We start from the raw sequence: 26613 nt of genomic DNA, 5'->3' as shown, positions 1-26613 counted from the left end.
GATAGGAACGATGGAACAGCGCGTTATCGAGGCAATATCTAACCCTCTCAAATGTTGGCTAGCTACTTGGCAACCAGACGAACCGACATCTTGAACATTTTTATGGGACATATATTCAGCCTGGCGCACTGACAGTTTCAGAAGGTCCAATAATACCTACTTTAGATGCAGAATATTGTAGAAGTAGCGGATGAGAGATGTAGACATGATTGATATAGTTGACAAACACTTTAGTCTGGATTAGTCTTCCCATTATTTAGTCTCTTTTGTAGGAACAAGGAACGTTCTAACATGTGCTTAGCTTTACCCGGCACACACTGCACGCTGTGACGTCACAGTAGCGTATGTTACGTGGTATCTGTAGTGAATTTGTCAAACGTTTCGGGGTGGTTGTAAAATTCAGCATTTTGAGTGCATTCTTCTTTGAATGTTTGTGACGTAATGTCGACCTCATTAAAATTAGATCCTAGTTCTTGTTACCGCTAAATTAACATCTGAGGACATCGAATACGGGTCACGTCACAGCGACCTTAAACGACCAATCAGAAAGCCGATAACCACCCAGGGAAGGTTTTCCTACTCATATAACCTCGGAAAATGTAACAGGGGGTTACGACAGCTATAGACTTTTCGGCTGAATCTGCCATTCCCTGTGTATACTAAATGCTTTTAATCGGCTGTACGTTTGAACAGAAGAGATTCTAGGGTACAGCAGTTACTGGAATATAATCGAAACTATCTATTAGACATTCCAGAATGATTTTCTGTTTAATTTTCCTTTTCAAAGCGTAGTCGTCAGTTTAAAAGCTTTTGCAAGCTGCTTCCTGATTGGTCAATGTCGCACTCTTGTCAGTCATTGGACGGTCAAAGTTCGTGAAGGGTCGTTCTGACGTAACCTGAAAAAGGAATGTTCTGAGGTATTTGTTTGCGTTAGCTGGAACTAAGATATGAATTTAGTGAGATGACGTAGTGTTAAAAGTTGTTTTATTTTTAGATTTGTGTCCGTATTTATAACAAGAAACGAGCGTGTTCGCTTTAAGATAAGACCCTCTCAACATCACGATATTTAAGGAGGAAAGAGACTTAGCTTTTGTTGTGAGGTTTAACTTGGAATGAAGCTTTTGGTCGCCGCAAGTAGTTGCAAAATTGTTGCTGTGGTATTCAGCAATATTCACTCAGTCCATCACTGGCTCGTTCATTCCGGGCAGTCACAGTTAAACGAGTACAATAACATCGTCTTAAACCAGTTGTTAAGTAATGCATTTCAGAATTCGAGTACCCTGCGATTTTCAAGTTGGATATCCGGATTAATTATATCGTTTGGTTGTTTTCAGGGACGATATGAACGAATTACTCCTGATAAAAGTTGTATCGAAATGAAGCAACTCTATCGTCAGAACAGCTCTACCAGCACGGACACCTTCACGAGTTGTGTCACCCACCCACAAAACAGTCCCTCGATAACAGGGCCACCTTCCGCGGACACGCCAAAACACAATCTCTACGTTAACCCTTTAGAGGACACGGGGGGATATACCAACCCCAATATCCCCCCGGAATCTCACGCCTACCAGAATCTTTTCAATGACCTCCAGAGCGACGCGCAACAGGAAACGGGATTCAACAGACCGGAAGTCCAGTTCGCTCCTTCAAACCAGGTTGTGCAGCAGCTAGATACGGGGTTGTCAACGACGTGGGAGTGTGCCTCCGCTCAGGGCTCCCCCGTTCAGTCCTCCTCACAACCACACTCCCCATCTAGGGGACTTCTTCAAGCTAAGGTTCCGCAACCTCAGAAATCTAGCTTTAAAAGACATAAATCACTTTCTGTGGAGAAGCATCCCCGCTTCTCGGATGTGAAGGAAAGAAGCTACTGCTCTACGGACAATCTTCATTCCCAGGAATATACAAAGCCAAAGTTGAAATTCAGGAAGGCCGTGTCTCTCGCCAGTCGCCTTCACGCCAGTCCTGCCACGGGAAGGAAGTTGGCCAATTACCATCTCATAGCCAGCACGAAATCAGGTGGGTCATCTAGAGGTGTGGACGTGTCTCATCTGACATGATGTTTACCTGGAAACTATTTTACAAACATGCCCCTAACAAAGCATCATCAGGTGGGTGTTCCTTGAATAGACCTTAGTTGTGAGGATATTTCGTGAAAGGGTTGATTGTATTTTTCGTATTTTTGAGAAAGTACTTGTTTCCGAAAAGAATATGTTTTGCTTTGATAAACAATCGAGATAGGTGTCCATAAGTGTTTCAAACATTTTCATGAAAGTATATGCCATTAAGTATTGCCTTAAAAATATTGCAAATATTTTATGAATGCAGATACCATGGACCAACAATTCTGCAATAAGGGTTAGCAGGTCTGAAAAGTCTTCTGCGGCTGTTTCTTATGAAACGTTGTAACAAAACGCACCTTAAGGTCAAGGGCGACAATTCTGAAACGTCAAACCCAGCTCGAGGCACAATATGATACCGTAATAGTGTAAGGGGAACAACTCTTATTATACCTCGATAATATTTTCTTTGAAAAATTGGGTGAACACGAAAGTTCAGTACAGCAGACATTAACTTAAGACAGTGTGGTGTGGAATGTTCTTTTTATGAGAAGTTAAAAAAACGGTTGGAGATGTTTTAGGAATGCACTAACATCGGGCCATTTTGTTTGTCATCCTTTCGAACAAAAATCCATTCCTGGAGACCAGTTCTAACCCGGATGTTGAATGTTTCAAGCATATTGCCCATCAATATATTTCCTGTGTAGATTCGATTTCTTGACAAATGATTTAGTTGTGATTAACCTCACGAAATTTTCGTTACATCCCGACGGGACCGAGATCTTCACCATTTTCTTGAAATCCACGAGCACCTGTTTAGTGCCGACAAAACTGTGATCATACTCGGGGAGAATCTGGGATTCGAACTCAAAATGATAGGATAACATATGGACATGATCGGTGGGAATTAATGAGTTATCTCCCCTGCCATATTCATACATGTCGGACCAACGGAAGCCAAGGAGTAGATTCAGACAATACTTGTCATCTTATTGTTATTTTGGAGTCAAAAAACATTGATAGGGCATGCGTGTATGAAATTCTCGCAACGTTAATTTTGTCGCTACAGGTAAGAGTCACCTCTTTAATTAATAGATTAGGTAGCTCTTAGAAGTACTTCATATGATTCTACCTTTATTGCACCGTAAGACCCACCCGTATTAATTCACAAAGTATTTTACCTTCTTGGTTGAATTTCTTAGTTTACGGTTTACTTTCTTAATGTACTTACTGTTTTGAATGGAATGTGATATGCTGTGTTTCTTACACTTTAGTTTTAAAATAGAGGGTTCAGGAATGAGTTTAGCATGCTCCGTGATTTAGCTGAATGTACGACAGTTTCTAGTTCAGTCAGTAACATTAGCAATGATTTGGTTAAATCTACACGTTGTGTTTTATGAAAGTATCTCTATTTTCAATTGATATTTATTGTAGTTAATTTGAGTAGTCAAAATAAGGCACTGGACTGTTGAAAAGATAGAAAGCACGGTAGGTTGTTAGGTAAATTCGTTTTACAATTCCTGAGAGTATAAATATGTTCTGTCTACTTGCATGTAATCTTGGATTTTATTACATATGTTGCATTGTACTTTTTAAGTTCCAAGACCTTAGATATTAGTGTTAAGAAGAAACTTTACTGACGATGGTTTGACCCGTAATTTTATTCCAGATGAAAGGTTTCTACTCAACTAAGCGAGGTGAGTCAAGTTGTACCGCAAGAGGGCGCTTTATGCATTATGACACGTTCACTGGTGTGGCAATACATGAGAAGGGGATTTCAGTGTTATTGACAACTGAAAGGGGATGTTCTGAGTCTAATTTGCATATTTGGCAAATTTACTAAATTCATATTTCCAAGTGGAAATGATTAAGTTGAAATTAATTTGTAAATTTCAGGGGATGACATGACCCCTTTAATTTATGTAGGCTCTGGCTTGACGTACCCCCTGTGTTTGCTCCCGGCCATCCATATTGTGCTGGTCAGTTGGTCAGTCTTTGTTGTCTCCCCTAGAATGATGATAAGTGTTGGCGGTCAGCTGGCTTCATGTACCCAGCTGTCTCTGCCTCTGCTTGTGTGTGGTCACACCAGTTCGTGCGTCCGTCCACCCCCCTCGTATATCCATCCGCTGACCTCGACGCTGACCCCCTACCCTTCACAATGCAGTGACGTTGCTTCACCCATCGAGCACGTGCTATCTCCCGCCGTCCCATTCAACAAACGCTTACAGTATCTTTGTGTATTCCCAGCAGTGCTTTCGTTTGGTCTCCAAAGTCGCAGATAGTCGAAGCAAATTCGTGGAGGTCAAACAAATGCACCAGTGTAGCCATTATACTCTCCTATATTAAGGCATGATGTCGCCTTAACGTGTATAAATACCCAACGCAAAACCACGCCAATGCTTACGTACCTGTTTAGGCCATAATCAGTTATCTCCCTTCCCCACGCGCACCCTCGTCGTGAAGTGACGTCACGGTAGATGTCCGCTCAGCATGCTTGTAAAGTGGGCTTGTGTTCCTTCCTTTCAGGCTGCGAGCCGACGGGCCGTCGTCTTAACTCAGAAAAACTGTCGCCGAAGCAGCGCTCGAGCCCCTCCCTGTTGGAGCCGCCGACAACAAAAAGGAAATCTATATTAAAGCGGGATGTTGGAAACCCTGAAGACACGGAACATTTACTGCTAGCTGCGTGCAGAGACGGAGAGTGCACGGGGCAGTTCACAAACTCTACCCAAAACAGCAATTTATTTGAAAACAATATTATGTCTTGTCACAAACCTCATATCGAGATTGATATTACTCCGGAGCCCCCTCCCCATAATAGCACGAACTCTACTCCCGGGATGCGTCACATTGACAGCACGGACGAGGAGAGTCAGCGCCTGACGCCGGACAGCCCCGAGCGGTCAGAAGAGGACGTTGAGTTCAGCGACAGCGTTGCTGGCCCTCACAACAACGCGTTTTGGAAGCAGCTGCGTTGCCCTAGCCAAGGCTCGTCCCCTCTCAACGACACCAGTCCCTCTGACAATCTGGATGAAAGTTACATTGGGTCAAATTCTGCTGATTATTCGTTATCTGACTCCAGTCTATCCGACCCCAACCTTCTGAAGTCGTCCCCTTCCAGCGACGTGGTCAGTCGGACGGCCGGCAGCCAGATGAGCGGCGAAGAACACACCGTCAGCATTTACGACACCGCCGACTCTGGCCCAACTGACAGCGACACGAATATGGAGAACGTTGTTAACAGTCTGCAGTCGGACGTCAGTCACGACACGCGGGAAAACATTCTCTTCCCTGATTCCAGTGGCTAGTGGAGCCACCTGCTCACAAGGTACGTCATGGTATGTCGGGCTGTCATGGTTACCAGAGCTGGGCTTCTCTGTTTGCAATGTATGTCAGAATGTGGTCTCACATGCAAGTCAAACCGATAACCACATGCTTTCAATGTACGTCGGATGAGTTACATATCTCGTGCTTCCACGGTACGTCCTGACCTAAATTTTCGATAGACTACAGCACCTGCTTGTGTGGTACGTCATGACCTAAATATTCGATAGACTATATGTATGACCTAAATATTCGATAGACTATATCACCTGCTTCCATGCAATTTAACGTCATGACGCAAATATTCGATAGGCTACATCGCCTGTTTCAAGGGTACGTCATGACCTAAATATTCAATAGACTACATCACCGGCTTCAATTGTACGTCATTTTCAATGTACGTACCGGACATAAGCCACACTTGAATGGTCCGCCGCCATATAGCTGGAATATTGCTGAGTGCGGCGTAAAACTAAAGTCACTCACTCACACATCCATGTCACGTCATGACGTGTACGTCTAACCGATTACACCACATGCTTTCAACGTACGTCAAGACGTATGCTTTACTGACTCTGTATTACTTGTTATCTTGGTACGTCATGCCTTACGTATTCAATCGACTAAAACAGCAGCTTTCATTGTCCGTCATGGAATGCCTATTAGATAGACTAACACTGTATGGCAGCTTACATCCATGTTTACTCATTTACGATGCTTGGCCACATTTTCTGACTTCGGCTTGGAGTGAGTGAGTGAGTGAGTGAGTTTAGTTTTACGTCGCACTTAGCAATATTCCTGCTATATGGCGACGGTCTGTAAATAATCGAGTCTGGACCAGACAATCCAGTGATCAACAACATGAGCATCGATCTGCGCGATTGGGAACCGATGACATGTGTCAACCAAGTCAGCAAGCCTGACCACCCGATCCCGTTGGTCGCCTCTTACGACAAGCATAGTCACCTTTTATGGCAAGCATGGGTTGCTGAAGGCCTATTCTACCCCGGGACCTTCACGGGTGACTTCGGCTTGGAAATATCATCGTAATTCAATACTGTATTCTACCCCTACCACTTCGTGTTACCGTCCCTCTGCGTCCGTGAAGTCTCGGGTTTACAGTCTTCAGTAACCAATGTTCATAGTAAGAGGCGACCAACGGGATCGCACGGTTGACACATGTCATCGTAACCCAGTTGCGTCGACGACGCTCATGTTGTTGCTCACTAGATTGCCTATCCAAACTCGATTATTTACAGACCGCCGCCATGTTGTTGGATTAATGCTAAATGCGGTGTTAAACAACAGAATGCCAAAACGTACGCCATGTCCATTGAGTGACTGATGTCAGAGTACGTCGCCATGAAGCAGTTACAGATCTTGCATTTGGATTCACCTCATGTTAAAAGCCCGCCGCCATATATAGCCTTGACTCCACATGTTAAACCTTGTGATGCTTGGGTATCTCAACAAAGTATTGATACCCAGCCCAATGCATATCTCGCAGCTCGGGCTCTTAACTACAAGGGGTGGAGGGGTAGCCTCTTGGTTACAGCGTTCGCTAGTCACTCCGAAGAGCCGGGTTCGATTCCCCACATGCGTCCAGCGTGTGAAGCCCATGTCTTGTGTCCCCGGCCGCAGTATTGTTGGAATATTGCTAAAAGCGGCGTAAAACTATACCCACTTGATGACAAGAGATCATCCAACCCTCGCCACTACGTTCATTTAGGCACCACATGACCACTTGAGGCGTACAAGGTGTTTAGTCGGAAGCCAGTAATTGTCACTTGTGAACTAAAAGCGGCGATTTTTCACTTCCAAGACACATGCATGTTCCAACGTGTAGGCTGTTACTTGTCAGGGGCGGTGAGGTAGCCTAGTGGTTAAAGCATTCGCTAGTTACGCCGAAAACTCGGGTTCTGTCTCCACGTGGGTACAGTGTGTGAAACCCATTCCTGGTGTCCCCCGCCGTGATATTGTTGGAATATTGCTGTAAGTGACGTAAAATTGAACTCGCTCACTCACTCCACTCACTTACTGTTACAAGTCGTGTGTGCTGGATAAACCACTGGTTGCTTTAGGGATGTTTCGGGTTAGGCCATAAACTGCATTTTTTTCGTATCTTCAGTTTACAATACCAAGCTAGCGTGACATAGTTTCTCAACTGTTGTCAGCAACTCAGACTTTTGGCGCTATCTGGCAACTGATCGTGTTTGAAATCCCTGCGTAACTGTAGCGCAACTGTCACGTTCTAGATCAAGGATCAATTCCTCTGTATGATTATTTGCGGGACACGTGTCTTTGTCACTAAGTGTTCGGGGTCTAATTTAATCTGAGTATTTATCTTTGGTACGATATGAACTGCCTGTTAAGGAAGTTGATTACTAACATGAAACGGTTTTGCACATTTGTGGACACTCAAAGGACGATGCTCATCCTTTACTAATCCTGGATTTGTTTGAAATCCGCAGGGCAGTTCTTTCGCTTCGTGATTTTTGACTGGACTACGCATAGATCCGCGAGTCCAAGCAAAATATGAAGTCAGAAATCCTTAACTTGCTGGTTTGTGTCTTGCTCTAAATCTCTAGCCATGTTGTTAATGCCAAACCCAGCACTGACGCTGATATGTAACTCGCATTCTGATTGGTTCGTTAGACCATGAAGCTTAACGAATCAAATCGACAAATGGAAATCAAGGGCGGGTAATTTGAGATTGCTTGAACCCTAGAGAAAGATCCAGTATGTAGTTTAGACCTTGAAGATAAAGAGAATGGATGAGACAATACTCGACTTTTATAGTGAGCTCCTTCGTCTCATCAGGACCTAGAATGATGTTTGAAGAATTTATGCATACGTCATCTGGCTGCTTAAATGTTTTGAAAGCATCAAAACATTGTGGAATTATTTGACAGGAGAAACTGACTCCATTCCGTGAATGTGTTAAACAGGGCAAGATTGTGATAAGTGTGGAATTTTAACTCCTTTCCTGTATCGATATATAATCAACAGATGATATATTCGATATCCACGATACAAACAGGACAAAATCTTAAATGTTTGGTCAGTGACTGTTTATTGGTAACTCTGGTACGATCGGTTTGAGGGCTTGAATGAGGCAATTGCAGAAATGGCGATATGCTGGACGCCAAATTTTGAATGTGTGTATGTAGGACAAAACTGGTTCGCGATATGTGAGCCTGTGGTCAGTACTGGACACAACTGGTACGCGATAGGTGAACCTGTGGTCAGTACTGGACAGAACCGGTTCGAGATATGTTAGCCTGTGGTCAGTAATGCACAGAACCGGTTCGAGGTATGTGAGACTGTGGTGAGTACTTGACAAAACTGGTTCACGATATGTGAGCGTGTGGTCAGTACTGTACAAAACCGGTTCGCGATATGTGAGCCTGCGGTCAGTACTGGACAAAACTGGTTCGAGATAGGTGAGCCTGTGGTTAGTACTGGACAAAACTGGTTCGCGATATGTGAGACTGTGGTCAGTAGTGGACAGCAAGTGGGATGACCTCCTCCTCGCACCCCAACATCTCTGTATTCACACAGATGCAACCCTGGGGCTCCTTTAAAGAAGCATCATTAACTAAGGCTAACCTTAGGTCCTATTCTTTACTATTGCACTAACGTTACCTTAGTGACTTTCGGTCACCTCAGTGCTTTGTGAACGGAGTCCCAGGTCCACAGAGCATTGTCGGGGCTACATCAGTCGTAAGCCAATGATAAACTATAGAGTTACGACATGTCGTAATGTTACGAACGCTTTATGGATCGGAGCCCTGTTGATCTCCCGCAACGGAGTCTGAAAAATGGAATAGGGCACATTATATTTTCAGTCCCAGTCTCTGAGACCTTAAGAAATGCGTTGAAATGTTTACAAAAAGATCAGTCTATTCATGAACAGAAATCTGAAATTTTCGGTTTCCATGACAACAAATACCAATCAATGATCTTGTATTTTCCCAGTTGACTGTTAGTTTATGAATTGAAAGTTGAATAGTTTCATCGTGTTTCATACTCTAAGATGATGTTTTACATATATGTTCACATTCTGAATCCACACTGAAATATTATGTCAGCACCCAGATGTCGCCAAAGATATTACTCTATTTGTCATCTGCCATGCTTTGATCCACACACATCGTGCTATCATATGCATTACTAAATATGAATATGTATAACGCCAATATGTAATTTAAAACTTAATTGTTCACAATGATGTATACAAATAATTGAAAATCAAGTTCTTTCTTCGCAAATACATATTTTACGATAACGTTTTGATGTCGTCTGTTTCAGTTCGCCATCTTGCCAAGGCGTGTGGACGGTTTTGATGCATTGTCGGCAGGAACACATTTCAACCAATCAACTTTGGTATAAAAAGGCTTCCAGATTGTCACGTGATCAATGCAATTTTCTAATGCCATGGAGTGTGCTGCAAATGACGTCACAGCTTCCAGGCAGGGGAGTGGGGTGGTTACCATGGCGACCCTTGGCCACGCCATTAACGTTTATGCAATTTCTAAAATGTACAGTGGACATTTTCTACATTGGTTTTTGCCGGTTTCAATATGACTGTGATCTTGGTAAGCTTTACTTTTTAACTCGCTTAGTATCCACAAGCACTCAGCAATCCAACACTTTTAAGGCCATCTTCGTGTGAGATCCATATTGTGAATGACCTTTTAGCTGCGTCACAAACTCTTTGCATCGACGTGCTGGGGAAACGGAGTGACCTCGTCAGCTTAGGGCGCCAGTGCACAAGGACGCATTCGTGACAAGCACTGCTCGGAGCACGCTTATGACCCACTGCAAGAATCATGTAACCTCGGATGTTAATAGGGGTTACCTCCCGTTGTTGCTATTCACTTTGACGTAATTTCAAGTGATGGACTGAGTTCACAGTCTGTTATGTTTCCTGTCAAGTTTCTTGCCACGCTCAATTCGTTACCAGTGCAAGAGTTCCTCTTCGTTTGTTCCTCCGATTTCGGGGTATCTGACTTAACTTATGTTTAAGCCGTTCAACGTTTTTTGCACACAGGGATCCCGCGAGATCTCGTTTGAACGGGACTACGATTTTGTTGCTTATCCCTGTGTGCAGAGGATGATGTTTGAAGACAACAGTCCCTGCTTTGGATCTCAGCTGCATAGCCCTTGTGTTGGACAAACCACTGTGACCCAAGTTACCTCAAAACATAAACTATACTGTAATTTAGTGAGTGAGTGAGTGAAGAAGAAATACAGGCCATATCGTGGGAGACTCCACAAATATGCTAAACACCTTTAGTTAATAATATCCTAAGTTTTGGTATTGGGTGGACACTTTCACTCCAGGCTCTTTATTGCTCTATGGCTTTATCTACATGTGAACATTTTGGCCAGTGTATATAGCTTCAAAGGGCGTTGGAGCTTATTACATCCCCTTCAAGTGCTAGGATCCACTGATCGTAAATGAAATTCAGAGATTATCCCCGTACGTTCTATATCAAGCTTTATAGGACTTGCGTTGATAAAGTTAACTTTTGTTCAAAATTCCATGAAATTAAACTAGAATCGATGTGTTCGGCCTGTTCACCTGCAACTGCTAATGTGGACATTACATTTCCGACTGTAAATATTACTGAAAGCGGTATCAAATCATTCTCACTCACTCGCTACCTAATTACGTGTGTACCTTTGAGAAGGTGAGCTACATGCCTCAGTTGTTACTTATTATCACAAGGAGAAGATTACACTGTTTCCATTTTGTTAGGAAGCAAACTGCTCATTTACGATTACATTTATGTGCCTATGTTGCTAACCACACCAGCGTCACTGTAGCTATTGACAGACAAGTCCGGTGAAAATCAAACAATTGCCAAGGCAACCATTCTCATTAAAATCATATCCTAATTCTCCCCACCGGTAAATAAAGCTGTATTTACCTGTAGCCAGAGGTGAGAGCTGAATTTGAAGAGATTACAAGAAAACCTGCGGGGTAACCGAAATTGGGATTCCATCTGCCGCCCCAGCCGTTGAGCCCGTCTGTGTTATTTTTTCTTTTCTTTTTACCATGACAAGGGAGTCTCATCAGAATATTATGTTAAAAGTGCGATTCGTTTTCTTCAACACCATAGCAGTGAAATCGAAATGAAACATTTACGTCCTACTACCTTCTCGACTTCCGGTTGTACTATGCAGAAAGTCCCCCAGTTAACTGGTTCTGTGCTGAACCTAGAATCCGCACAATTTTGAGTGTGCTTTCGAGTGAAAAACGATGTTTGAAACTGAATTAGCTAAAACTAACAAAAGTGTCTTCTTATCGGTCATAGTTCATCCTGCAGAACACCAAATCTCTTGGTTTTAAACACAGGCAGCTGAATACTGAGACGAATTTTACATTCTTGTGTTACAAGTTTTAATTCTAGCAATGTCCCGACTATAGATGACATGCTGGTAACTGCTTGATCAATGACTTGCTGTCGATAGCTATGGATTGGAGAGGAAAATACCATTTATATCGAAGTATTTTATGAGTCTATCGTAGGAGTCCTACATATGAATAGTTCAACATCTTGTTAGTGAGTTCTGTGATGTGCATATGTAGGTCAGTGGGCATTCCTGTCATCGCCTGGTTCAATTTTTATTTGCGCATGACATATTTATACGATACGTCATTAAAGTTCAAGGTCAATACGACAGGTTTCTATGGCAATGAGACACAGCCAACCACAACACACCGTTGAATCATCCGCCGTGTTTCGAGATGAAGTATTGTTACTTATTAGCTAAACATCACACAACCGGACGCATGTGGAAATTTACATTTCTTGATATTATAACATGTCCCTTTCCCATGGACTCTCTGTATAGTTAAATACTCGTCACGATATGGCTGCAATATTGCCGATGTGACGTTAAACATTAACTCACTCACTCACTGTATAGTTAAATACCATGTTTGTATATGGATGGATTGTAAGTATGGATTTGATCAGCTTTAAACCTTTTAGCACACATGACGGAGTAAATTAATCGACATATTGTCTAAACGTTATGGTTTGAAAATTATCATCTGCAATTAGATTAAAGAACGAAAGGGTTCGGTAATTATTTCTTGTGATGTCGCTTTTAACATGCGAGGGACCAGTCATTATTTAAAGGGTTGGCTGAAGATATGTTACAAAAATATCCCTTTCCCATTTTTATTTACACAATTGCACGTATAATTCCCATGGTAAATTAAAAAAAGTTTGATTAAACTTCAATTTTTCATTTAGATCGACATTTTGATTATTGAATTAAGTATCCAGCTTACCTCGTAACTTTTTTCATTCGGGGAAGTGCGTGGATTAATTCCATAGGGAAAACAAATTTTGCTAAACGCCTGATAAAGGTATTTTAAGATATAATATGAGCACGAACATACACGTGAGACTGGTCCCTGACCTGTTTTCCCCGTGAGGCTGAATAATTTACAGCAAGGTAACGGTGAAGACGGCGCCCTCTGGACAGCGGACACTCGGCAACAGAGTGCAAATCTACCCAACCACAGTCCACCAATGTACCCAACACCAGCTGATTTTTTTTTTATTCCTTTTCAGTTTTACTGCTATTTTCACAGTATTATGTAAATGTTACTTCCCATAGCTAAATTATAACGATGTATTTGTTTCGCGATTGTGCGTATTAGCTAACCAGCAAAAGCATCCATTTTGTATGCACCAATGAACAGCTCGGTCTTTGCATAGCCCCCCGCGTCGTTACTAAGCAACGAAAGGTCGTTATTTTGACCTCTGCAAGAAGATACCGTGTTAAAAGGGTGTTGTGGTCATGTATGTTATAGATTTGCTATTATTGTGTCCGTTTGAATCAGGTTGTATATTTGCTTTATAAATCTCGAACATAATTTGATTTTTGTAACTTAAAGGTCATTCTGTATCTGATCTTACCATTCCACAGCGAGCGCGCCGTAACGTGCTCGCCTGTGATTGGCAGAAGCTAGTCACATGCGCCTCTCGTTTCGTGCTGACGATTTCTATAACACGTTTTGTAATCTGCCCGTTGCGAGTTGAACTACCATTTTTGGAGTGTTTTACTACTAGTCTGTTGTGCAATGCACGACAGGTATTATCAACACATTGAGATGAACGGTATAGACGTGTTTGCATCGCACGTGATCAAATTATTCATTTCATTTAGCGTTAGCAGTTACCCCAGTTGGGTCAAGGTCACCCAAGTGACGCCGTTTAAGGTATACGCTAACCCGTACAGGTTGAAGGTCGTGGATTGGAGACTAGTCTAGGGCACTAGTCATACAGGCAGATAACACACGTGATTGCTCAGACGTGACTCGTTGGTCAGTAGAGGTCGAGGCCAGGGCAAATAGCGGTCAGTTCTTGTGGGTTATTGTTGTTGTTGAAGGAGCTATATGGTCCGTTTTATGACCGGACCTAAGTCATATAACTATTTAATAAACTGATGTTACTGGACGCAGAGATTTTGTGGAGGATTTTCTCTAGTGCAATCCATTTGAAGAACGGATTAGTTTTACGCCACTTCAAGCAATAGTCCAGCCATACCATGGCGAAGCAACGCAGTAAACGGCCACAAGCATTTTGAGAATCCACCGGATGTTCGACGTGATGAGCACATTTTCCCACTGTGCCCCCTTCACACGCCTCATGCAACGTTGAGACTAAATCTCTGGGATTAGAATAGGGCTGAGACTATATCTCTCGGATTGGAATAGCGTTCAGGCTAGATCTCTGGGATTGGAGTAGGGTTGAGGCTAGTCCTATCGGACTGGAACAGAGTTGAGGCTATATCTCTCGGTTTGGAAAAGCGATAAGACTTGGTCTAGATCTGTTGGGTTGGAATAAGGGTGAGGCTCGATCTCTTGGGTTGGAATATGATTGAGGCTAGATCTTTTGTATTGTAATAGGGTTGAAGCGAGACCTCTCGGGTTGGAATACCGTTGAGGCTAAATCTCACGGGACAATGCAATGTTAAATCAAGATTTTTCAGGCTTGAATAGCGGTAAGGTTAAATCTCATGGGTTCGTATAGCGTTGAGGCTAGATCTCTAAAGGTGATATAGCGTGGAGGCTAGTTCTCTATTGGCGATGCGGCCTTGGAGCTATTTCTCTTGGGTTGATGCAGAGTTGAGGCTAGTTTACTAGGGATGGTGTGGCGTTGGAGCTAGTTCTACAGGGCGATGCAGCGTGGAGGCTAGACTTCCCTCTATTGAAAGGCGTTGAGGCTAGGTCTCTAGGTACCGCGTCGACGATAGGTGTAAAGACTCTGTTCAGTGATAGTGCTTGGTCGGTGGATGGCGCAACGATGTGGCAAGGTGTATCAGGTTTGAAGAACGTCAAGGCTAGAATTCGGGTTAGTAGAGTCTAGATCTCTCGGAGAGGTGATAAGTTGCGATCTCTTTAGATGATTCAGCGTTGAGGCGGGGAGTCCCAGATTGGAACGACGTTCTGGCTACATCTCGACGAGTGGTACAGAGGTTGGGTTAGATCTATCAGGGCGATGTATCGGTGAGCCTGGATCTTTCAGAGTGACGATTAGACTAGATCTCAAATTGTCTGTAGTGGACGAAAAACAGTTTCGATGACCCAAGAATAAAGTTATGTGGAGCAAGTGGATCGGCCGCCATGACCAAGAATCTACGTCCTATGAAATGAGAGTAGATCTTCGTTTCACTGACAGAAAAGTTGCAATCCGTGTGTAAGACAATGCAAGCCCTGCAAAGCCTCGGCTTTCGGGCTAGCTCAATCAGTGCTGGGGGTACATCGGCGAGTAAGCTAGGCGTTTCAATTATTGTTGAATTGTAATAAAAATGTTTGTTACTCTTAATGCGTCCATGTTTTCATTATGTTGTTATTGTTTTATTTCAAATTGGCACCGAAGAATGCTTTACAGCTCACTCAGCAATGTTCCAGCTAATATCAAGGTGACATACCCACTTGTGGTCAGGCAGATCAGTGGTATTCTGTGTGAACGACGGATGCCATTGAATGTCATTTACCTGATGTTGCTTAATGCAACAGACGAATACAGTACGTTAGTGGTTGAATATACAACACGCCTACACACGTACACATCACACTGGTGTTATGTATGGTCACTTGACACACCTACTATTTTCTAGTCTGTTACAGGGGTCCCTTGACAGTCCTACTGGTATTCTGGTCTATTATAGGGTTCATATGGTACGCCTACTGTTTTTTAGTCTTTTTATGGGATTCACTTGACACACCAGCCGTTTTCAGGTCTGTTATACGGATCACTTTACATACCTACTGTTTTCTGGTTTATTACATAGGGATACCTTTACACACCTACTGTCCTCTGGTCGATTACAGAGGGATACCTTGACACACCTGTTTTCTGGTCTGTTATGGGGATTTCTTCACCCTCCTTCTGTTTTCTGGTCTGTTATGGGGATCTCTTCACCCTTCTTCTGTTTTCTGGTCTGTTATGGGGATCACTTCACCCTCCTGTTTTCTGGTCTGTTATAGGGATCACTTAACCCTCCTGTTTTCTGGTCTGTTATGGGGATCACTTCACCCTCCTGTTTTCTGGTCTGTTATAGGGATCACTTAACCCTCCTGTTTTCTGGTCTGTTATGGGGATCACTCCACCCTCCTTCTGTTTTCTGGTCTGTTATGGGGATCACGCCGCCCTCCTTCTGTCTACTGGTCTGTTATGGGGATCACTCCACCCTCTTTCTGTTTTCTGGTCTACTATCGGGGTCACCTAATACATATTGTTTTCCAGCCTATGATAGGTGCTATCGGACGCACCTACGTTTCTCTTGTATAACAATTTTTTTGGCCCCTCGTAAGTTCAAGGAGTCACCTGACATGCCTTATCATGTCCATTCCCGACTGCATTATTTCACAAGTCACAGAACTATAAAAAAAGTGCTAGAAACAGAAAAAAACTTCTTTTTTTCACGTTTATCTCTACAATTTATGTAGTTGATATGCGAAAGTGTAAAACATCTGTTAAAGTAAGTTACAGTTTCAGTGAAAGGGAGATAGGAAACGTGGAAAATTGATTTTACTGAGGAGGGATTAGTGCAGAAATGAGCAATGCGGATTTTTCAGTCCAAATCGACATATTTGAAACAGACAATGGCTTTAGGCAAATTAGTGTGCGATAATATTGTATTACAAAAGGGCATTTTTTAAATGCCCATTTTGAAATTAGACTTAGCTTCATTATAAACGATAGCTGACGGAAAAATGATAACTTTCATGCTGAAACTATTAAGGATGTAGCTACCGTAGGGTCTCACTATCACTATAAAAAGAAAAAGGTAGGAGGGGTCATCTCAAAAGCAAAACAAGGACGGGTGAGATAGACAATGGTTAAGGTCCGGCTGGGGATAGAGAAAACAGCTACAACCTGATAATCCCATAGGGGAATTAAAGTAGGGAACAACACAGCTTGTCGAAACATATACAACAGTGTCCAGTCATGTCGATCTTCGTGTGGTCATGCTACCTACATATTTTGAGACATTTAATACAATGCTTTTCTCTGGGTATCAGGCATATACTCTTTTACATCTTTTATATCTTAACATACATGTCATGAAAGAAGGACACGTATGATGTTAATCTAAAGCCTGCCCCACTATCGAACAGGTAATGCGGGCAATGGAATGAGTGAGAGAGTTTATATTTACGCCGCACTCATCAATATTCCAGCTAAAAGGCGCCGAAAGATACATAATCCAGTCTGGACCAGACAAACCAGTGATCAACAACATGAGCATCGATCTGCGCAATGGGAAACCGATGACATGTGTCAACCAAGTCAGCGAGCCTGACCACCCGATCCCGTTAATCGCATTTTATGGAATGAATGAATGAGTCAGGTTTTACGCCGCACTTAGAAATAATCCAGTATTATCATTGCTGGGAGCAACAGAAATGTCCTTCACATGTTATACCAATGTGGACAAAATCGAAACCGGGTCCTCGGTGTGACAATCGAACGCTTTAACAACGGGGATACCTCACTGCACACTGGTGTAGGGTAGACTGACTGCCAGGACAGTGAGCCGGTTGGTTGAAAGTTCTAGTTATAGACTTACGACAATCGTAATCCTAAATCGATCGTTGTACTCTGACCTTAGTGACCTTGACGTATGGTCGTCTTAGCGTTAACGCTGCCGTAACTTTATGACAGAACGTAGACCTACGACACGTGTAGCGCCAATCAAGCACTGTTAAAATGGGTCATACAAATCCCATATCATGAAGCCAGTTAACTGTAAAAATCCCAGTTTTACAGACTTACGATTGTATTAACGGTATTTTCTCTACTGGACCCAGGCTCTGCTCTGGTTTTGCGTCTCCTCATTTTGAGTATATTTATTTTCACACCACGTTTAGCAGTATGACGGCAAGAGACACCAGAAATTGAATTGGGAATTGAACATGTGGTGAACTGAACTAAGGGTTTCGGCGTGACGAGCGAATGCTTTAAACTCTAGGCTACTCCACAGCCCCTGTTCCTATTGAAGGCACAATTCGGGATTAAGTTAAATTTGGAAACGAAAGAAAAGCATCTACCCACGGGCAGGCCGGGCTACAGCACTGAATACAAAACCTGTCACCAAGTAATTCGACAATTTCGGTTGTCTGATCTCGCCATTGCTGGGATATCGATTGACGAAACACGTGTCATTCCAAGCCAAATCCGGGATACAAGTGGACATATTTTTTAAATATAGGTACTTGAAATTGTAAATGCCAGGCCTGCGTTCCAGTTAACCTCGTTTGGTGTGGCATCGTTGCGCATTTCTTCCAGCTATTTCTCACAAAACCAGTTATAAAACGAATTTGCCAACACCGGCTGACGTGATAACGTTTCGCCCCTGGAAACCCGTCGACGGAAGGCTGGGGAAGAGAATTATTTCGGACAGGAGAATGAAAGCCGCCACAGGCAGGAAAAGATCCCAGACACTTTTCTCTGAAGGTCTCATTTACTGACTTACTGAGGCATAGGCGGTGTCTGAGTGATGTATGGAGAGATTAGATGCTAGGTCCACGTTAACGTGAGGCGGGAACAGAACGCCGCAAAAAACCCCCGCCAAACCTGATCGTTCTAGCCATACTGCTTAAAACATGTTAAGGATCACATAATCGCGATTAGCTGAGAGTTCGCTTCCTTTTTGGACACCAGGAACCTGTGATGCGGATCGTGGTAATTGACGTTACATTCGCTCATATTGGTCAGTTGTATTACTGCGTCAGTCTGAACAGAAAATCGGAAATGGCGTTAACCCATTTGGGATTTGGTTGGTTGGTTAGTTGGTTGGTTGGTTAGTTGGTTGGATGGTTGGATGGTTGGATGGATGGTTGGTTGGTTGGTTGGTTGGTTGGTGTTTAACGCTGCACTGAGCAATATACCAGCTATATGTCGGCGGTCTATAAATAATCGAGCCTGGATCAACCAGTCTAGTGATCAACGTCATGAGCATCGGTCTACACAACTGGGCTACTATGACGTGTGTGAACCCAGTCAGTGGCTCTGACCATCCGTTCCAGCCTATCGTTGGTGCAGTAAATAATACAGTGCTCATTCCGGCTTAGCGTGTAACGACCATAGTCCCTCCTAGCACAGACTTATAATAGTCTTAACGGCAGCTTCGCTGGTGGAACGGACCCAGGTTTTGCTCTGGAGTTGCGTCTGTTCCTTTTGAGAGAGAAAGTTCAGTTTTATGCCGCATTTAGCAACTGCCCAGCAGCGAGTTGTTCGGTTTCCAACAGCGTGACCATCGATCTGCGCAACTGGGATACGATGACATGTGTCAACCAAGTCAGCTAACCTGACAACCCGATCATGTTGGTCGACAAGCAATTGGTTGCTGAACATCAGTTCTAACCAGGATCTTCAACGAGACAAGTGTGGTATTGCGTCGGATCGGATCGGATCGATCTGATTTTCATGAGATTGTGAGTCCTACGAAAAGTGACGTCGGTTGGTAAAGGCGCAGAGTTCGCTTACGATTCGGGGCCAAGATTTTCGAAGCTGTCTTAGCGTAATGATAGCCGTACGTGCCATGCATTAACATTAACGTTACCGTTACTTAAGGGAGCTTCGAAAATCTGGGCCCGGATCACTTATGCACTAAGTTGCTTGCCATAGAAGGCGACTCAGCTTGTCGTAAGAGGCGACTAACGGGATCGGGTGGTCAGGCTCGCTGACTTGGTTGACACATGTCATCGGTTCCCAGTTGCGCAGATCGTTGCTCATGTTGTTGATCACTGGATTGTCTGGTCCAGACTCGATTATTTACAGACCGCCGCCATATAGCTGGAATATTGCTGAGTGCGGCGTAAAACTAAACTCACTCACTCACTCACTCACTGATGCACTAAGTTCTCGGTAATTTTCCAAGTACAGAATAATATGTAAATAATAGAGTCAATACCAAGAAAACAAGTGATGGATCACGTAAATAGCGCATTTTGCCATCCGAGAACGGTCGTGCACAACACATACTATGCAAAATTTGTTAAGAAACAAGTTTTGATAACAACAACTGAAACACTATGATAGGATGTCAGTTATATAATGAACGGAGATGGGGATGTAGACATCGACAAGATGTGCTCAAGAGGTTTAATTGAGACAAAGTCGTTGCACATCATTATCAAAGAGCACCCGTGAAGGTTCCCGGGTACAGGCCTTCAGCAAGCCATGCGTGCCATAAAAGGCGACTCTGCTTGTCGTAAGAGGCGATTAACGGGATCTTGTGGTCAGGCTCGCTGACTTGGTTGACACATGTCAACGGTTCCCAGTTGCCCACATCCATGCTCATGCTGTTGATCACTGGATTATCTGGTCCAGACTCGATTATTTACAGATCGCCGCCATATAGCTGGAAAGCGGCGTAAAACTTAACTCACTCACTCACTTATCAAAGAGCAGAATTAAGTTTGCTCCGGAGAATTGAGCCACCTGCATGCGCTTCTCGCAAACAGCGTCAAAGACATAATTTGACGACCGAAGAATGAAGGCAGATGCATCGGCATGATTGAAACTGGGTCAACATGACGTCACGGTCCTTGACGTAAACCAAATTCCAACTGGGCATGGAATCGATACAAGACATTTGCATCAACTACTAGGTGACATGCAGTTGGTCTGAAATGTCTACACAGCCCATGGCGTCATCACGTTTCGTCTATCATTGCACTCAGAAATGTCCTGCGGAACGCCAGCAGCCTGAGCGCTTCTACTCGGTGTTTATCTGTGTCATTCTCATCCAACGCAAGTACGCTTGGATTGGACTACAGATTACGCCAATTGTACTGTCCAGACCTGGGCTTCAGGACTTTACACTGATGCATCGAGATTTCAACAAAGCCGAACATGGCCGCTATAGAGGGGACGTACAATCATGATTTAGGGACAAATCCTTGTGTCTAAATCGAGTCAAGATGAGAAGTGTGTGCGCAGTGCCTGCGCTGCTTGGGCAATCCTTGGGCATTTCATCGTGCCGTGGTCATCGATTCCCACTTAGAGTTGAAGACCATTGTCTACATGCATCTGATTATCAATAGACAGAACTCTCTCGAACAAATATGGGACGAAGTACTGATCATTCTCTGTCCTCCCAAAATGTACAGGGTCGGTGCTGCTACTAACACGTGATTCAACCTTCCTTCGACAAACACTCACTGACTTCCAAAAGCACGAGGCAACGGCCTGGACGTGATCGGATCACAGAAGCGCCACAGAGAGTTGCCGCTTAGAGAATGAATGAATTTTTCGTGATTTGACATTTGTTCATTAAACATGTCTTAATGCAATATTGGCTGTTTAACAGATTTCAAAAGTGATGCCCTTTTGCAAACTGAGTGAGTGAGTGAGTTTAGTTTTACACCGCACTCAGCAATATTCCAGCTAAAAGGCGGCGGTCTGTGAATAATCGAGTCTGGACCAGAAAATCCAGTGATCAACAACATAAGCATCGATCTGCGCAGTTGGGAACCGATGACATGTGTCAACGAAATCAGCGAGCCTGACCACCCGATCCCGTTAGTCGCCTCTTACGACTAGCAAGGTCGCTTTTTAAGGCAAGCATGGGTTGTTGAAGGTCTGTTCTACCCCAGGACCTTTACGGGTCTGCAAACTGAGTGGTGCAGCAGCCCTAGCAAGTGGTAAGGGGTGAGTAACGGGACTGGGTGGCCCGTTCATGACCTGGTTAATGCATGTAATCGTATCAGTTACCTAGGTCGATGCTCATTACGTCAGTCACTGGATGGTAAAGTCAAAACACGATTGTTTGGTTGGTTTAACGCCGCACTCAACAATATTCCAGCTATACGTTGGCGGTCTGTAAATAATCGAGTTTGGACCAGACATCCTAGTGATTAACACCATGAGCATTGATCTGCGCAATTGGGAAACCGATGACATGTGTCAACCAAGTCAGCGAGTCTGACCACCCGATCCCGTTAGTCGCCTCTTAAGACAAAGTATGGATTGCTGAAGACCAATTCTAACCCGGATCTTCACAGGTTCATACAGGTGGAGCACTGCCGATTGACCCGCTAAACAGCAAGAAGTCATAGATGTCTACTTGACCTCAATACCAGTCGGCATCAACAAAGAAACTAAAAACTACGTCACGATGACTGATTAATACTGCTCCTTCCTTTGACAGAAAAAAGTGTAAGATTTTATACGACATGCTGCAAGTCGTGCACGTCAAGCGTCTCGGCAAATCAATAAGCCGATCCAAATGAATTTTTCAGACCACAACTGTTAAATATTTGCCGATGTCTGCTATTTATTATGTGGAAAATGCAAACAGAGTTCCTCTCGTGGACGACATGAGCTGATGGGCCATGGACAACTGGTGCTGGTCCCTGTGTTAGTTCAGCTGATGCGTCAACACTTCACCGGCATCCTTGAGAGACTCCTGCATGCTGGAAGCCATGTCAATGAGGAAAGCTCACTCCTTTCCCCTCTCTTCAATATCAAATCCCATTCCGCAATTCAATGTTCGCAAACTGCACTGACTGGAATCAGGCTTAACTCTGTTGGGTTCGAATCCAGGTTTGTTCCGATTCAGCCTCTGGCACATCGCGTGGGTTTCAATACTGGTAAAAGTGCGACAATCGTGATATACCTGAACTGCTACTTAAAGGGTGAGCTGTGGTTTATTCCACAATTAGCAACATTTCGGCAATACCACGACGGGGGACACCAGAAATTGGCATCACAAATTGTACCCATGCAGGAAACAGAACCCGAGCCCTCGGCGTGACGAGCGGGCCCTTTAACCACGAGGCTACACACCTTTACAAGTGATGGAGCTGCCAACTGACAATACTCTATTCCCCTGTACAGCGATGTGTGAACTTAAAGGTCCCGTGCAACGTAAAACACAACTTCGCAGATTCTGATACCTCTCGGTATGCATGCACTTACCTTAACAAATGATGAAAAATGCCAATTCAACCTATAATATTGAAACAAAAACGCCGTGAAAAAAGCCCGCGAAATCGGAGTTTAAACGATTCACTAATTTACAACTGAATGTAGAATATCCATATTTGTCTGATATGAAACTGAATTATTGCCATTCAGCACGTCCCGCAGTGTGAAACCTTTGAAACCTTGTGAAATATGTTTCATATCGTTTACTGTAATATTTAGGACACGTGAAGAAATCATGGAAACCTTCCTCAGAAACGTGTGAGCAGGAACAAGAAGCATTATCAGAAATGAAACGGTTGTATTTGTCACTGTTTAAGTCACTGCATCCCTGTCTAAGGCGACTGTGTATTATTTGACAGAATCGACGGCCATCCTCAGAAACGTGTGAGCAGGAACAAGAAGCATTATCAGAAATGAAACGGTTGTATTTGTCACTGTTTAAGTCACTGCATCCCTGTCTAAGGCGACTGTATATTATTTGACAGAATCGACTGCCATAATCTAGATCAAACATAATATCAGTATTTCGTTTACATTATTTATTTCCAGAAGAGGAATCGGATTGGTAACCAAGCAACATATTGCTTATGTTAATACAGCTCCAGGATACAAATCACTTAGATGAAACAGTCGTGAGGAGAAACGCATGCAAATATCAAACAATAAACAATAGCCTTCCGAGAATGTAACAATCAAAACTTGATAACATAGTCACCTATAGCATTAAGATCATTAGTGTCGAAAGTGCGATTTTATGTTTACTATTACAACACGAATCTGCCTGAGCGTTAAATGAAAGAATGGACAGATTCTAATAGTTCATGATTATCGTTAGAATATCAGTATTTGCGCGGTGTGTGATTTGATTCTTAAACTGTCAAACAGAAGAGGCACTAGTAGCATTTTTGATAGATTATTCCACAGTCTGATTGTGCCGGGCAGAAACGAATTGGTGTAATTTGTAGATCTCCACCTGATAGTTTGGTAATTTTCGCTATGTCTAAGATTATAATTATTATTGTAAGATACATTCCCGTACATAAGATCACAAGGATAATCAGGAACCATGTGGTTTACCATCTTATAAAACAATGTTAATTTGGATCTTTCTCTTCTTTTCGCTAAGGAGGTTTGATTTGTCTCATTGTACAACTTGGCTCGTGCCTCTGACTGCACCACATAATGTGAGTATGGCATCTAAGTGAAGGTGTTCTGGTGACATGGATTGCTCATTTGTGCAATTGTAAAAGAGATGACAACGATAATCAGATAATGGTAGAATACAGGATTCGTACATTGTTTCCAATGTTTTTCGTGACCTATATTTAAAAGTACGAAAACAGTTAATCATGGGGCTAATTTTGCTGATCATTTCATTGATGTGGGAATGCCAAAGTAAGTCATCTTGAGAGGAAATACCCAAGTGTTTATGAGTCTGAACTTCTTTTATGACCGTACCATTCATGCGGGGGACGGTTTTACAGAATGTTCAGTTTTACGTGAGAATTGGATGGTTTCAGTTTTGTTCAGTTTTTTAAATTTAACTTGCCAGGTTTCTGCCCATTGGGATACACTATCTAGATCTGAGTTTAGAGTAAATGCACTTGTATAAGGATCGTCAGTTATCAGTAGGGTGACGTGTCAACTGCGAAGAGACGTACATTACTTTCGATTCCATCAAGTATGTCATTAACGTATACTAAGAATAGAAGAGGCCCGAGAACTGATCCCTGGGGAACTCAGGTTATTATCGGTTTGGATTCTGATGTTTTACCTTGAATAACTACTCTCTGCATTCGATATTGTAGATAACTTTCAAACCATTTCAATAATATTCCGCCTATTCCACAGGGTTTCAGTCTGTGAATAATTTCTTTGTGCCATACTTTATCAAATGCCTTGCTTATATCGCACAATACAGCTCTAACTTCTTTTCCGTTATCTATAGCTTTAGCAATAAAATTATACAAATGTGTAAGTTGATACGCTGGTGAATCTCCTGGAATAAATAAAGATTGTAAGTCTGAAAGGCAGTTATTATCTCAGGAAATTATAGACATATTTCACAACACATTTTTCAAAGACTTTCGGTAAGCAAGCTGTCAACCGGTCTATAATTACAACGGTCGTTAATATTACCTTTCTTATGTACAGGTATGACAAATGATTCTTCCCTTGTATCTGGGAAGACTGATGTTTGATGTGACTTGTTAAAAAGATGAGTTAATGGTAGAGATAAAGAAGACGATACCGGACGTAACATACGACTTCCTATCCCATCCGGTCCTGTCGTCTTATTAATGTTTAAAGATGACAACACGTCTTGAAAATCCTGTTGAGTGAGACAAATATGCAGTTATTGTTCAGTTTCACGTTTGGAAGATCTTTATTAGGACACCTACTGTGTATATATCTGATTGTAGTCATAAACCTTTCTCTGATATGTACTTGTCGATTTCATACATTCCTTTACGAATACGGATACTGGACAATGGTCACTGCACAAAGTTTGCAAGACATTAGAATCGTCTATACCTATCAAGACGAGAAACAAATATCAAATCAATGAGGGTTTTACTGTTTTCAGCACTTTTGATTTGCGATTACACGCTCATAATTTTTTTTTTTCACAATCACGAATGTATATGTATACGTATGTGTGTGTGTGTGTGTGTGTGTGTGTGTGTGTGTGTGTCACCATATATATATATCACGCTCAAGTGATAACTTTGGTTGCATGTGACCTTTGACCTTTAACAAAATGTTTACAGCCATGAGGAACCAACGCTTTAACCACCGGGATACCCCTTTTGCCCGACTGTTTAATAGGGTGTTGATATCACCCCTCCCGCTTAAAACCTTCGCTTAGATGGTGCAGTGAATGCTGGGGGTGAATTCGGCTCCGTGTTCCCGGTATGCTGTTACTGAGCTTGACGGATCAACACGTTGAGAACAATGATTGACCATGATTACGTTAAGATTCATTACAAACAGGTTTAATATTAGTTTTGCAAGGTATTTTAAGAACGGATACAGACGTTTACCAGTTCAGAGCCACAAACCTCGTTTATTACGATCAAGGATAATTATTGAAAAGAATGGGAACTTCGATCCAGAATTTAACAAATCCTGACATAGTTCAGACAACTTTGGGCTGATGGAGGGATATTTCTTTATCTTTTGAAGCTGTCGTCTCAAAATTAGTACTCATCGTCATTTTGACCACTGGAACCCCACTGTAATCGTCGGCATCGCGTAGTTGGGCCTGAGAACAACACGTGGTCAATTTCAGGATTCGAATCCACGAGAAACCCTTCAGCTGACCCAACGACGGCCATCATGTCTTAACTCGGCCATCATGACTATCTGATCGCCATAAGAAGCCAGCTGATACAAACAGGAGACAAGACCCACTATCTAGTCCTTGAAATAAAGATTAATTGTATTTAAGACCACACACCTACGGAATACAAATTAAATCCAAAAGGAACCAAGAACAACGTTAAATCATACTACACTTGAGTAAAATGTATTTCTTAATTCATTTTCTAGGGTCGAGACCAGCACAAGACAAAATGAACCTGGAAAATGTTCCACAAAGAGACGCAAGTTCAGGGACAAACTCAACCCCTTCCGACAACACAGTCTCAATAACATGTCCCTTTGAGAAAGTATCGCAGATATTTGCACATATTCGTGCAACACACCATCTGTTCTGTCACTGCAAGTACCCTGGTTCCCGAAATTTACCCGTTCCGGAA

General features: G+C 42.8%; 3 protein-coding genes across 4 annotated transcripts in view; 2 read left to right on the top strand and 1 right to left on the bottom strand.

Annotated features, from left to right (window-relative positions):
• LOC137291829 (potassium voltage-gated channel subfamily B member 2-like) overlaps positions 1-15229 on the top strand; it is a 228820-nt gene extending 213591 nt beyond the window's left edge. For both annotated transcript variants that reach the window (XM_067823366.1, XM_067823367.1), the window contains 3 exons: positions 1335-2019; positions 4587-5385; positions 9693-15229. In XM_067823366.1, the coding sequence (XP_067679467.1) occupies positions 1335-2019; positions 4587-5365 (1464 nt within the window). In that variant the 3' untranslated portion in view covers positions 5366-5385; positions 9693-15229. The remainder of the gene's footprint in view (positions 1-1334; positions 2020-4586; positions 5386-9692) is intronic.
• The window catches only part of LOC137291830 (transmembrane protein 53-like), a 163325-nt gene that overhangs the window by 50007 nt on the left and 86705 nt on the right, over positions 1-26613 (bottom strand). The window lies entirely within an intron of this gene.
• Positions 8862-26613, top strand: part of LOC137291831 (very long chain fatty acid elongase 4-like) — a 139706-nt gene continuing 121954 nt past the window's right edge. Inside the window, exon 1 of the mRNA XM_067823371.1 lies at positions 8862-8866. The gene's annotated coding sequence lies outside the window, so the exon portion shown is untranslated. The remainder of the gene's footprint in view (positions 8867-26613) is intronic.

The sequence above is a fragment of the Haliotis asinina genome, chromosome 7 (genome assembly GCF_037392515.1).
Source record: "Haliotis asinina isolate JCU_RB_2024 chromosome 7, JCU_Hal_asi_v2, whole genome shotgun sequence".
Classification (NCBI taxonomy): domain Eukaryota; kingdom Metazoa; phylum Mollusca; class Gastropoda; order Lepetellida; family Haliotidae; genus Haliotis; species Haliotis asinina.
This window is presented reverse-complemented; position numbering and strand designations above follow the sequence as displayed.